At 47.3% G+C, this 14,229-nt stretch overlaps 1 protein-coding gene across 1 annotated transcript; it reads left to right on the forward strand.

The window, feature by feature from the left end:
• Positions 1-205: 205 nt before the first annotated feature.
• SOX9 (SRY-box transcription factor 9) lies at positions 206-6,068 on the forward strand. Its single transcript, XM_039501531.1, has 3 exons — positions 206-1,210; positions 2,417-2,670; positions 3,390-6,068. The coding sequence occupies exons 1-3, from the start codon at positions 780-782 to the stop codon at positions 4,178-4,180; spliced, it is 1,476 nt and encodes a 491-aa protein (XP_039357465.1). The 5' UTR covers positions 206-779; the 3' UTR covers positions 4,181-6,068.
• The last annotated feature ends 8,161 nt before the right edge of the window (positions 6,069-14,229 follow it).

A 14,229-nucleotide genomic window follows, 5' to 3' on the forward strand; every position in this document is an offset into this window, starting at 1 on the left:
ACCAATAAACATTTGCCTAGACAAATATAAAATAAAGAAGAGTTTACTTTTAAGGCATCACAAAAGTTCTGAAGTACAAAGAGTAAACTCAGACACTTCTACTTTTCTGTATTTTTTTCTTCCCCTTCTCTGAGAGCTGCGCTCATTTCTCCCCTCCCTAAAAAAAAAAAAACTTGTAGCCAATCATCTGTGTGCCAGCCCCCCAGGGGCAGGGCTGTCATTGGCTGAAAGTTTCTAAGGTGAAATAGAAGAGGAGAGTATTTATTACAGAGACACGGAGAGAGAGTTGGAGAGCTGAGCTTGAAATTGCCTAGGTGAAATTGGGAGCCTTAAACTTTCCAAAACCAAGGAACTTTTTTTTTCTTCTGAGAGGCAGAGAGAAAGAGGGGACAGAGAGGGGGCTAATAAGACTAACTCCAAACTTTCCCAGCCCCTTTTGACTATCCTCAGAGCTGGGTCCATGCACGTCTCTGAGAGCAGATCGCTGCAGCAGCAACTTTGCAGTGGGCTGTGAACAAACTTTTTTTTTCCTCCTGCAAGCTGCTGTTCACCACGCAAAACTTTCTTGTTTCTTTTGCAAAGTTTTTGCTGCCTTCCTTCTCTCCCCCACCCCCAACTCCCTCCTCCATCTCTTCCTTGCTTCCTCCACCACAAACCCAGCTGGTTTTAAAGCGGCTTTGCCACTTTCTTGTTATTTTTTTAATCCCTCCCTCCCCCCCTCCTTGCCCCTCACCCCTTGATTTTCATCCCACTGTTTTTCCCCTCTGCCGCTTTCTCGCATGAATCTCCTAGACCCCTTCATGAAAATGACAGACGAGCAGGACAAATGCATCTCTGGCGCCCCTAGCCCCACCATGTCGGACGACTCCGCGGGGTCCCCCTGCCCTTCTGGTTCCGGATCGGACACGGAGAACACCAGACCCCAAGAAAACACGTTCCCCAAGGGCGATCCGGATCTGAAGAAGGAGAGCGACGAGGACAAATTCCCGGTGTGCATCCGAGAGGCGGTCAGCCAAGTCCTGAAGGGTTACGACTGGACCCTGGTCCCCATGCCGGTCCGTGTGAACGGATCCAGCAAAAACAAGCCCCACGTGAAAAGACCCATGAACGCCTTCATGGTGTGGGCGCAGGCGGCCCGGAGGAAGCTGGCGGACCAGTACCCGCATCTGCACAACGCCGAGCTCAGCAAAACGCTGGGCAAACTCTGGAGGTGAGTGACGGGGGGTAGGTGGGGGAGAGGTTCGGCCCGGGCAGGAGAGCGCCTGGTTTCGGGGCTGGGAAGCTCGCTGCTGGCAGCAGGGTGTGTGCGGCTGGCGAACGCGTGTGCATGGGGAAATGCAGCTAAGCTGGCGCTGGGGCCAAAACTGGGGCAGGCGGTTCCTTGGGCTTGGCCTCCTCCACTTTCAAGCGGCTTTTCTGCCCCGCATGGCTGAGGAGGGGGGCTCTGGTCCGGGAGGGGGTTGTGGAAAGCTGAGAAGAGCCCTTTGATCCCCTGGCAGGGGCTGGGAAGGGACTGGTGCTAAGGAGGACGGCGGTTTGGACCGTGTGTGTGTAGAAAACTGGGCTTCATTTACATGGCATCAGATGTGCACAAACGAATAAATGATCATGGCGGGGCGGAGGGAGACAGAAAGTTGGGGAAATTGTGCCAAGCTAGTGGTGGGTGGTTCTGTGGAGAATGGTGCATGGCCTGATTTCTTCAGCATCGACAGTGAAGGAAGGAAGGGGAAGGAGAAAGAAAGTGAGTCACCTGGCCGGGGCTTAGTCTGGGACTGCAGGAGACAACAAAACAAAACAAAAACAAAAAAAGTTAAATTTGCAGCAGAAGGGGAAAGTTCTGAGTGAAGCTGGACCTCCAGAGGCGGTGCCCGGAGCCATCCAGGGTGTTAGTCATCTACCCTTTTTATTGAATCAGTGTGTGCGCACACGCCTCTTCCAGGGGGAAAGGCTCCAACCAGCCCCAGAGGGGGAGAAGAAAGTCACTGCCCTAGTTTTGTTGTGTCTTGTTTGGCCACCAAAACAATCTGCCAGTTTCATGGGGGATGGGGGGGGGGGAGAGGGCAGCAAGAGAGTGTGAAGCAATGGCAAGAGGCAGGCCGCAGAGGAAGGGGAACTGCAATTCAGAGAGATGCCAAGCTGGAGCAGGGGAGCTGTGCTAGTCATGCAGGATGGAGTGTGCAGAAGGAAGGCTGGGGGGAGGGAGCAGATTATTGGGGGTGTGGTGCAGCAATCTGCACCGCACCTGGCCGTAGTACTGTGAGCTGACATTTGTAGCACCCTAGGTGTGCATGGCTCTTTATGGCAGGTCGAGGCAGGGGGCCCCTTGGGGCCTGCCCTCTAGGCAGTGCCCCATGCTGTAAGCTGCCCTTGCTCTTGGAGAGGCAACTAACCCCCCGTTCCCCTGTGTCTTGCCCAGGTTGCTGAATGAGAGCGAGAAGCGCCCTTTCGTGGAGGAGGCCGAGAGGCTGCGGGTGCAGCACAAGAAGGACCATCCCGACTACAAGTACCAGCCCCGGAGGAGAAAGTCAGTGAAGAACGGGCAGTCGGAGCAGGAGGAGGGCTCCGAGCAAACACACATCTCCCCCAATGCCATTTTCAAGGCCCTGCAGGCGGATTCTCCTCAGTCTTCCTCCAGCATGAGCGAGGTTCACTCTCCCGGGGAGCACTCTGGTAAATATGCAACCGTACACAGTGAGACAGACACACAGGCACACACTCCTGGGCCCAACACGCTGGACTAGGCAGCCAGGGAGACACACAGCGGCCTGTATGTTACGGAGATGCTGGCTGTGATTCCACAGCTCAGGCTGTGTTCTGAACCAGGCTCCAAACGCAATCTGCATAGAGACAGAGTGACAGACAAACAGTAGATATGGCTTGCGAGAGCTGGATCCACCGTCAGATCCACTCACACAAACACGCTTACTAGGCTTCAGACTTTTTCACCAACTTTTCTCGTTGCAACAAAGTTTCAATTGACGGTTTCCCGTTTTTGGCTTTTTAATTCGGAAATTAAATTAAATTAAAAATCACTTTGAGCCACAGGCCATCTCAAAAGCCCCATCTTTTATCTGGTGCTACATATTTACACAGATACATATCACATTCTTGTTACAAACCTGGAAACGTGTGTGTTACCCTTCGCAACTGACTTCAGGGGCAAAGCAGTGATACCTGCCAGGGCCTCAAAGATCTTGAGTTAACCATTAACTGAGTTATCACCATTATACAACGCCTCCTGCTTATAAAAAACAGCTCGCTTTAGATTTCAGGGCCTTATTGCGCTCTCTGTGTGCCATATCAACCAAAGAGACAGAGCGCTCACTTAATTTAACTGCAAGGGAAGCAGCAAACTCATGACTGCATGTGCTATTTCTTTTCCTCTCCAGGGCAGTCCCAGGGGCCCCCGACCCCTCCTACTACACCCAAAACAGATGTCCAGCCTGGGAAGCAAGACCTGAAGCGAGAAGGGCGCCCTTTGCAGGAAGGAGGAAGGCAGCCGCCCCACATTGACTTCCGGGATGTGGACATTGGGGAACTCAGCAGCGACGTCATCTCCAACATAGAGACCTTTGATGTCAATGAGTTTGACCAGTACCTCCCACCCAACGGTCACCCTGGAGTCCCAGCCACTCACGGGCAACCCGGCCAAGTCACCTACAGCGGCAGCTATGGAATCAGTAGCACGTCAGCCACTCAAGCTGGAGCCGGGCATGTTTGGATGGCCAAGCAACAGCCGCAGCCACAGCAGCCGCCGCCGCCCCAGGCCCAGCCCCAGCCGCAGCACACGATGACCACCCTGAGCAGCGAACAGGGCCAGGCCCAGCAGAGGACACACATCAAGACGGAGCAGCTCAGCCCTAGCCATTACAGCGAGCAGCAGCAGCACTCCCCTCAGCAGCTCAATTATAGCTCCTTCAACCTCCAGCACTACAGCTCCTCCTACCCGACCATCACCCGCTCGCAGTACGACTACACAGACCACCAGAGTTCCAACTCCTACTACAGCCATGCGGCCAGCCAGAGCACCAGCCTCTATTCCACCTTCACGTACATGAACCCCACCCAAAGGCCCATGTACACGCCCATTGCAGACACTACCGGAGTCCCTTCCATTCCCCAGACCCACAGCCCACAGCACTGGGAACAGCCTGTCTACACACAGCTTACCAGGCCATAAGGGCGACAACCACAACAAAAACAAGAGAGAAAAAAGAACTGTCTCCAACTTTTTTTTAAGACACTAACGCTAAAGATGATGAAAAAAGAGAACACATCGGGCCTTCTGCACTACAGCACCCTTCAGGAAGTGGCCAGACCACTCTGCTGAGAACCAGCAAAACTCGCTACAGACATTCCAAGGACTGGACTTTAACCTTGATTCAGGGGCGAGAGATGAGCTGTCTCACCGGCCAACTCGTCTGCCTGTGTTCGGACTTTCGTAATTATTTTTAGCAGTAATTAAAAGAAGAAGAAAAAAAGGAAAAAAAAATACTCAGAGTCCTCTGTGAGGAATATTCTCTATTTTAAATATTTTTAGTATGTACTGTGTATGATTCGTTACCAATTTGAGGGGATTTATATATATTTTTAGAGATTTTTTTTTAAATGCTCTTATTTTTCCAACAGCTAAAACAACACTTAGTGGAGCAGTCCTAGCTTTTCTTGCAGTCAGAGGTATTTTTGTATAGATAAAAGTAATTTCTTTAAAGAAAAATAAAATAAAACGGTGTGCATTAATTAGGAAGAAAAACTGTTAAACAGTGATTGGCATCAGGCTAAGCTTTGGTCAGCTGTGCAGCCTAGGAGACGCAAGGGGTTAAAAACAAAATAGGCTTTATTTTTCTAACTTGGAAGTAGAGAGAGAGCCAGGAGGAGAATGTGTTAGTATTATTTTTTTAAAGACCTTGAGCCTTAAAGCAGCGCTGTTGAAAAGCCTTAAAAGCAACCCTGTAATATTTTTTTTTCCTCGAGATTCTTATACGACTGCCTTCCAGTGCAAGGAGAAAGACAGAGCCCAGAAGGGAGGCAGATCTGATTTCTGGGAAAACTTATGTCTGATTCTTTTACCAACAATTAGCAGCAGATTATGATGCCACAACCAGCATCACCCTCCTCAGCTTCCTGCTTTGGACACCATGTGCAGGACAGATGCTGGAAGCCTCCCATCACCTCCCCAGCCCTTTAAAGAGCCTTGAGTGCAAACATTTAGGGCCTGATCCCAAGCCCATTAAAGACCCCTATTGGCTTCAGTGGGCTTTGGCTGAAACCCGTAGGGCACATTGGAAACATCAGACACATTTTAAATTATTTATTTTGTGAGAAAAGCCAATTTAATCAAGATTTCCTTTTTAAAATCTCCCTTCCAATTTTTTAACTCCTTTAAAAGCGATTAGATTTGTTGGAGTCTTATTTGGAGGGTACGATGCCTCTTAAATTATGATCTAAACTGTAACCAGTTCGTTATTTATCTCTAATTCCTTTTTATTATTATTATTATTGTTGTTATTCTTTGGAATCTGTGTCCTAGGTTTGTACAAACATGGCCTCTTCCTTTTTTTCTTTTGTTTGAAGGATAAACTGGAATTTTGTTTTGTACAAACTAGAGATTGCAAATGTAGTGTATCACTGAATCATTTGCCTTGTTTTCTGCCTCAGCTCTTTTGGACACACAAACGTGTGTGTGTGTGTGTGAGACACAAGACACTATTGACAAAAGCAGGTGTGTCCTCCTGCTAACCTTCCACCCCTTGATATTGTTTTGAGGTGGGGACTTTGGTGAAGCTGTGGCTGAACAGTTAAGAATTGCTTTTTAAAAAAGACAGCAAACTTTTTTTATTTAAAAAAATGATATATTTGTTAACAGTTGTGGGAGGTTTTTTTTGTTTTGGGGGTATTTTTTTTTTAGGGATTCAGTAGAAAAAAAAATCTTAAAGCACTCATAATATGGCCTCTTTCTATTTCTGTATAAAAGCAGATCTTTTTAAAGTATTTCTGTAACTTAAAAGACCTGTCATTTAAATCATATTGTGTCTTTAGGTAAGTTTGTTTTATTTTGTTTTGTTTGCAAGACCATTTGTTCTCTTTGTGAAACTTACCTTTTTTGTATATTATTGTTTGCAATAAATATACATTGTATTAAAAATTTAAAAAAGTAACTGTGCATATTTTATTAAGTGCATCCACTAAAGATCAGTGGGACGTTAAAGCTACAGTGGGTTTTTTTAAATAGTGACTTGTATACTTTTGTCTCTTGTCTTGATTAACTTTTATCACTATATGGTCTTGGGACCTGAGCCTGCTTAACTGGGCCCAATCCTGAAATGGTTCTTTATACAAAACTCCCATTGAAGTCAAGCAACTGTGTCAATTTCCTCCTGCTACCGTGATAGCCCCATACGGTCAGCGTTAATCCCATGGCAGGATAGGTAATTTAAATAGAAGGCTACCGGGTTCCTACTACCTCTCAGGAAAGCCAGTGTGAAAAACCTTCAAAAGCTGCATTCATATTAATGTGTTACAGTAACACATTACAGTTGGTAAGATACACTTGTGTCCTGTACACATAGACTCATACACAAGTTTGGGGTCTTAGCCCAATTCCTGGTGGCCAAGTGTCTATCTCACAAACATCACAGTCAGATCTCAGGCTAATTGTTGCCAGAGTAGATGAAGAGGACCATAGTGGGAAATGGAGCTAGAATTCCCTTCTTACTCTCTAGGAGGCAACCTTCTCAGCTCGAGAGGAGGCATATTTTAATCAATCATGAGTGGGCCTGACAGGAGAGTGGGATTTGCATTGCTGCTGCTCATTTCTCTGCCTGTAAGGTAGATGAATGGAGGACTTGCTGCAGAGTTGCCAGATGGTCTAAATGCACAAACCAAAGGCTGAACTTGGTTTTATTTATTTTTTATTTTTTGTGGGGGATGTGGGGGGAAGAGGGCAAACATGGAAAACAACAAGAATGAAAAAAAAGCAACTGTCAAAGAAAACCAAAGACCAATTAATCCCTGGCATAACTCCAGGGAAGTGAAAGTGATTAAAAGAACCCACCTGACTTGTCCCATCTGAAAATTAAGCATATTAACCTGAAAGGTGACAATGCACGTCACATCTCTACCCCCAGGATGGAGCTGAGCTTGATTTGATGTGCACCAGCCATGCCTGCTTTTCCGTTTTAACCAATTCATATCACAGCGGGGGCGTGGGGGAGGAAAGGATATCGGACTCTGTTAGGTTTGGCATGAATCATTCAGGGAGTTTCCAAGCTCATATGGACTTTCAGGTCATTTTCACTAAACAGATGATATCATCCCCTTCCCTGTGCAGCAGAACAGAACAGGTATCAGCCTCTGTACAGTGATGTCACTTTTCCTCCAAGTCAGGGGGAATGCTGGGAGTTTTAAAGGACACGTAGTCACAGTTGTTTATTATATTTACTCTGAGACTTCAGGCTTCCTGCCGAACTGCTAGGAAGAATTTTACCCCCCCTGCCCTCCCAGGAGCTGCACTTCCATCAGGTTCATTTACTGCCTCCTGGGCAGCTCACATGCCAATGGAAGGAAGTTAAGAGAAGGGGACAGAGGCTCTCAAGATAATACCAAGCAAGGGATCCGCTTGGTTTTTCCATTCCCTCTGGCACCAGCAAGGGTTGGTTTCCTTCCATTCCTGATCCTGCAAATACTCTCACACATGAGTATTTTCACTGTTATCAGTGAGGCTACTTGGGTGAGTAAGAGCTACTTGCACGAGTAAGAATTTTGCAGGAGCAGGGCCCTAGTCGTTCAGGGTTGTATAACCCCAAATTAGGGCCCTGGGAGTTTTCCTCTTGACTTCAATGGGAGTAGGAGCAAGCCCATAAACCTTATTTCTGAGCTGGAACTTGGCACGGGTCTCACCCCTTTCGCATGGGTCATGTCCATCAGCAGGACTGTGCCTTCACGTCCGTGTCCGTGTCTCTATATTGCTATGTCAGTACCTAAGTGTTCTTATTCAGCACTCTGTAATTAAAAAATACCTTTGCTGCCCGTCAGAGTGAGATGCTGACATCGCCAAGTGCAGCCAAGCTAACAGTGGGCTAAGCTGCATAAACCCCGGTGAGCAATGCCAGCAGGCACCACCGTCCAGGTCTGAAACACCTTCCTGGCCACCCTATGCTGTGAGTGCCTCTCTCAGCGCCTCCTGCTAGCCCAGAGCCATATAGTCACTGAGATCCACCAATGCACCTTCACCCTGATTGCAGCTCCTTCTGCTATTCCAGTGGTGGGAACCCTACACAGCACTCAGGCCCGATCTACAGCCCCCACTGTTATTCCATTGCTGCCTTCGCCACACACAGCTATGCAAATGCACCTTAAACCTGACCCCCCCCCCCTCCCCGCTATTCCAGGCGTAGGTTCTCTGCCAATGCACATCTAACCTGCAGCACCTGGTGCTGTTCCCTGCTGCTGCTGAGCCAACCCTCTCCGAGTTTCTGTCTGCTGGTTTTGAGACGCTGAGACATGTGCACTCATGGCTAGAGCTTCGTTTCATTACAGAGGTTACAGGTTATTGCATGAACTCATTGTGTTACTTCACTCTTTTTGAAACGGCCCAGTCATTCACCTAAGAACACCGGGGCTAGTTCCTATGGCTGTGCAGCAGCCAGAGTCTGGTTGGAAGGCGCAGCATGATCACCGAGACAGCCTCATGCTGGCAATGGACACACATTCCACTACTCCTTAAGGGTTCCTCGGGCGCTGCCATCACTTACTGACCACAACACCTGTTCTGCAGTGTCCTTTAGCTACATATTTGCCTGACAGGCTGCAACGGCCTCCATACCTCCCTGCTGGCTGCCGTGCAGGAGGCAATCGCTCCTAGACTATCGGCACAACGTGGGACGTTAAAGTGAGCTGCTCGGCCTTGGCATTTCCAAGCGGTTGGTGCCCATTAACAATCACATTTCTGCCTGACTGTTTCTTAGGTACTAAATGGCTGGTCTTGAAGGCACTAGACTGGGAGCCAGGAGATCTGGATTCAACTCCCCGCTCTGCCACAGACTCACTATGTGACCTTGGGCAAGTCATTTATTCTCTCTGCACTGCAGTCCCCCATCTGTAAAATAGGGATAATAATAATAATAATGCTTCCTTTTCCCCCCGATCCACTGACAGTTCTACTTAGATTGTAAGTTCTTTGGGGAAGGGGGCTGTCTCTTAAAGGTGCCTATGCAACCCCAGTACAATGGGACCTTGATCTCACTTGGGGTCTCTAGCCACCAGTGTAAGCTAAAGAATCAGTATTATCATAGACTGCTTATTTGTGTTACAAGTATTGCTTACAAGGACTATAACTGAAAGGGATTTGTTTACTCCGTGCATTGAATAGTACTTGGGGAGAGTCAGCTTCAGAGAGGCAGTGTTTCCTAGTGGCTAGAGCGCACTGGTCTTGGCCTCAGAAAACCTGGTTCTATTCTTCGCCTGACCACACACAGACCTTCTGGGTGACACTTCACCTCTCTGTGCATCTGTTAACTCCTCCACAAAACAGGGATAACGAAACCAACCTCCTTTGCGAAGGACTTTTAAATCCGCTGATGTAAAGTGCTATACAAGGACTGGGTATTATTATTATTTGTTCACCTGGATGAGCAGAGTATGTGGAAACGTTTCCACCAAAAAACGTTTGTCAGGCAACTCCATTTTTTTCAGACTGGAATTTTTTTCCCCACAGGATGTTTTGGTTTTTTTCCCCAAAGTGTTTTTCCCATGAAAAAAAACACACAGCCTTTGTCAACCAGCTAGGTCACTTAGTTATTAATATTTATTGTATTTGTATGGCAGTAGCGCCAGCACCCTATTGTGCCAGGAGCTGTACACACACAGAACTAAAAGACTGCTCCTGGTCCAGGCAGCCAACAATCTAAGTAAACTACTTAGTCAGTTTCCTTCTACTACTTGTGTGTTGTGGGTGTTTTGCCCAGTAATGAAAGAGGGAAAACATTTCAAAACCAGGAAAATGTTCTAGGGGGTTGTTTATTTCATTTCCCGATCTAATTCGCCTCATTCCAGGAACATATTTATAGACAGTCAGATCTATGGGGATCGCATATCAGTTCTACAGCCTATATGCTCAGGTCTAGATCTTCAAAGGCATTCAGGCTCCTAACTTCCTTTGAGATCAGTGCTTTCCTGGCACCACGTATGATTAGGGCTAACCATAAGAGCTGTAATGAATCACCAATAAGGAATGCCACTGTGCAGCTTTGCATCCAAAAAGGGTGGGAGGGGGGAGTCTGGTCCCGAGGAAGATGTTTGTCTTTGCTGTTGCTGTTCTATTTGTTCAGTTATGTTTTTCTTCCATTTTCTTAGCGGGAAGAAAAGATTCCTTCCAAAGTGGGGACATGCAGGAAGAGAACAGAGATGGCTGCCTAGCCCATGCTTGGCGTCCCCAGGAATGACTGTCTAGAAAAGTCAAGTCATATTCCACAGCTGGCATTTGAGGAGATTGTAACACTTATGTCCTCCCAGGGCAGCAGCTCTTGGCTTTTTCCACTTTAGAGAAAAAGCCCAGTCCAAACACAGAGACATCGTATGTAGAACTGTGTGACTGAGGGATTCTTTGATTCACTGGCAAGTCTGAAAACAATAAAATATTGATTTTGGGCGGAACCACATGTAATTTTTCAAAATTTTTGGCGAAACAAAGAGTTAAAAAACAAAATAAAAAAACAACCAGACATACTCTGCTGGGGTTGAGCTCGATGTTTCATTAGATATCAACCTGGAAAATGTAAATCAAGAGTCATTTCAACTCTTAACAAAATGTTTAAAAATCAAAACATTTAGATTGTTTCCCATTTTTTTTTCAACCGAAACAATTGGGTGAAACTGCCATGAAGTCGCAGAACATTTTGTCGTCTTTTGTTGCCAGAAAGAAAGTTCTGGCCCAGTTCTAGCCATGCTTCACCCTGGGTAAGAGGTGCTGTGAGTTCTAGGGCATTTGTTTCCACCTCTGGAGACCTGGGGTGGACTTGGGTCACAAATGAAAAATGGCTCCAGCAGTATCTCTCCAGTGCCGCTGTTTGTTGTACAGCGAGCAGCCTCTGCTCCGTAGCGCTGCAGGGTAAGTGGGTGTGGTGGGGGGAAGAGAAGGGGAGACGTGGGAGCTGGGAAAGCAGGGGAACATCTGTAATGCCACAGGGCAGGTCCAGGTTAGAAAGCAGAGCCTAGGAGAGGGTGAGACTCTCACAGCCTGGAGTTTAGGGGAACTGCTGTAATGCTGCAGGGCAAGTTTGAGCCAAAGAGCAGATAAGAGAGCAGAGTGCAGGGACAGCTGGGACAACGGGGAATGCCCGCAATGCTGTAGGGCAGGTTTGAGAACAGGCAGAGTGTGGTGGGGACCGCAAGGGAGGGAACTACCTGTAAAGCTACAAGGCAGGGCTGAGCTCGGGGGATGAAGCAGGGAGAACAGTCTGATCAGCCCCAGCTGCTTTGCTGTCACCTTCTCTCTTCACTGGACCCCACTGCCTTATCCTGAGCCCGAGTGCTGGTTTCTCCCTGATTCCAGAAAAACAATAAGAAACTTCTGTCTAAAACCAGCCAGATAGCTACACGCCGCCTAGCCACCTCACCTGCCTGCCGCTGTCCAGCCTGACTTTTGTCGCATATCTCCCCCCTCACACACACACACACCCCGTGAGGGGACATGGGCCAAGAAACAATGCTGTCAGCTATTAGTAAATGCAGCTTGAGTTAGCATCGCCTGTGACAACTGTTCACATCCAAGGGCTTTTTCTAACAGAGACAGCTAGGCCGCCGTCAGCTGTTTGCTGGGATCCTGCGAAGTGCTGTGCTTTCTGCCAGGCCTAACATTTCTAAATGCAGCTCTCAGGATTTTATCACCAGGATTTTTATTCTTCAAGCCCCAGCTCCTGGAGTCAGGAGAATATCTCAGCTTCCGTTTTAAAAAACAAAGTTTGTAACGATTGTGGTCGCAGTAAAAAAGCTTGAAACCAATGAGCCTGTAAACCATAAAGGCTCAAGAAATCAGAAGGCAAATAAAAAAGAACCCAAGGTGTATTATTTTCAAAAGCTGATGATTTTGAGGGGTGCAGGCTGGGGAGCCCAGGACTGCGACAGCAGTTGCCGCAGGTAAGGATTGTATCTGCTGAGCTGTTTAAAGGCCCAGCACAAATTGGGGCTGTTGCAGATCAGACATGACAAATCTGTGTATATCCAAACCTTGCAGAAGACTGTGCCTTGGGCTGCCCCCTGGCCCCACCATCTCCACTGGTCTCTAGCCAGCAATATTCAGCCACCAAATTCACACACAAAGCAGCCTTGCATGGGAACCTGTCGAATACACATTCTTATTAACATCTAATACACGCTGATGGATCAGGAGTGAGGGGCAGAAGGGAGAGAAAATGCACATCCTGCCTTTGCAAGGGGGGCGGATCTTTGGGACCAGGACTGTCCCTTACGAGGTGTACGTACAGCACCTTCCACAATGGGGCCCCCCATCTCAGTAGCCACCTAGTGGCCACAGGTGTCATACAAATAATTGATCATAAGGCGCATAGAGAGATGTATTTACTTGGATCAGTGGTTCTCAACCTATTTACCATTGTGGGCCATATATGCAGCTCTCTATGTGTTATATGGGCCGCATCTGCACAATACATATACTACTTGCCCGGCGCTGAGGACGTCACATGGGCCACAGCTGTGTGCTGATTGGGCCTCAGGTTGAGCGCCACCGACTTAAAGAGTCAGCTCTTTGGGGCAGGCACCATCTCTTCGTTATGTGTTTGTCCAAGGACCAGCATAATGGGCCCTGATCCCTGACTGGGGCTGGGAAAGCAGGGGAACATTTGTAATGCCGCAGGGCTGCCATAATACAAATTATTAATATGTAATAATAAAATAATAATAATAATAATGCCCTGGGCATTACACACGTGAAACCTGTTTAGGGTTATACCTTGCAGGCAAAACTCTATTGACGTCAATAGGGGATGGGCCTTCATGAGCAATGTTGGGTCAGAGCCATTTAGCAAACTCAGTTATGGTGAAACTCCATTTTTTGTGCAGAAGAATGAAAGCCTGGCACAGTTTTAATGCACTGAACTAGGCAGCTTCTGATTATAGCAAAAAGCCTGGGTTATAGCGAAGCCGTGTGAAAAAAACCTCCACTTCCCCGTAAAAAGGGTTTGTGTTTATTAAAGTTTCAATAAAAACCTTTTGAACTACGAAATAACAATCAGCTTTGCGGCGCAACGAAGGGCCGGGAAACAAGTTTCCAAAGGCACATTTTTAATTAATGACCTGCCTCGGAGCTGCTCTCAATTTTCAGTGACTAAAAAGCCATCCGGGATTTTTTCCCCTCCCTAAATCTGATTATTTGTAGAGAGTATTTATGGAGAGCCTTTGTGGATTTTTATCTCCATCACATGCATTTTCCATTTTAAAAAGAAAGAAAAAAGAGAGCGAGAGGAGAAAAAAAAAGAACTATAACTGTAGCATTTACTTTTAACCCTTTGCAGGTTAGAGTGATCATTTGTTTCCCGTTTTTCCATGTCTCATATTGGCAATACAGGGCCTGATCTTTCAGGGAGTCTTTCGCACGATGGGGTCCATCTGTGTGGATCTGTCTGCAAGATCTGGCTGGTCCGGAAATATTACAAGAGCCTCATTTTGGTATTTCAATAGGTGTTCCACTGCTGGGTCCAATGAATATGGGAGGTGCAGAAAAGATTAACATAGGAGAGGATGAGAGGTCTTGTAACTAAGGGCACATTTACATTGCAATGTTGATATTCAGGCTCAGACTCGGGGACTCAGTGCCCAGGCTCCAGGTTGAGCCCAAATGTGTACACTGCTATTTTTAGCTCTGCAGTCCAAGCCCCACAAGACTGAGACAATTGACCCGAGGTCAGAGCCGGCACCAAGGGTTTTTCTTTGCAGTGTAGACATACCCACAGGCCCTGGTTCTGCCAAGGACTCTCTGCAGGGCCTGGGCAAAGACATCTCTGTGCCTCAGTTCCCCACCTTTAAGATGAGGATACTAATCTTTTGCCCGTCTTGTCTGTTTAGATTGTAAGCTCTTCAGGGCAGGGAATGTCACTCACTATGAATTTGTACAGCTCCTAACACAATGGAGCCCCAACCTCTGTTGGGGCTGCCATTATACCATTACCCTAACTTCTGACACCAGAGTCCCGTCCTGAAACCAGCATCACTCCT

The sequence above is a fragment of the Mauremys reevesii genome, linkage group 15, assembly GCF_016161935.1.
Source record: "Mauremys reevesii isolate NIE-2019 linkage group 15, ASM1616193v1, whole genome shotgun sequence".
Taxonomy (NCBI): domain Eukaryota; kingdom Metazoa; phylum Chordata; order Testudines; family Geoemydidae; genus Mauremys; species Mauremys reevesii.

What these genes read in the sequence shown, in the direction of transcription:
- SOX9 (XM_039501531.1), top strand. Translation starts at nt 780, where the DNA reads ATGAATCTCCTAGACCCCTTCATGAAAATGACAGACGAGCAGGACAAA. An exon ending in ACGCTGGGCAAACTCTGGAG is followed by an intron (nt 1,211 to 2,416) that starts GTGAGTGACGGG and finishes TGTCTTGCCCAG; the next exon opens with GTTGCTGAATGAGAGCGAGA. An exon ending in CTCTCCCGGGGAGCACTCTG is followed by an intron (nt 2,671 to 3,389) that starts GTAAATATGCAA and finishes TTTCCTCTCCAG; the next exon opens with GGCAGTCCCAGGGGCCCCCG.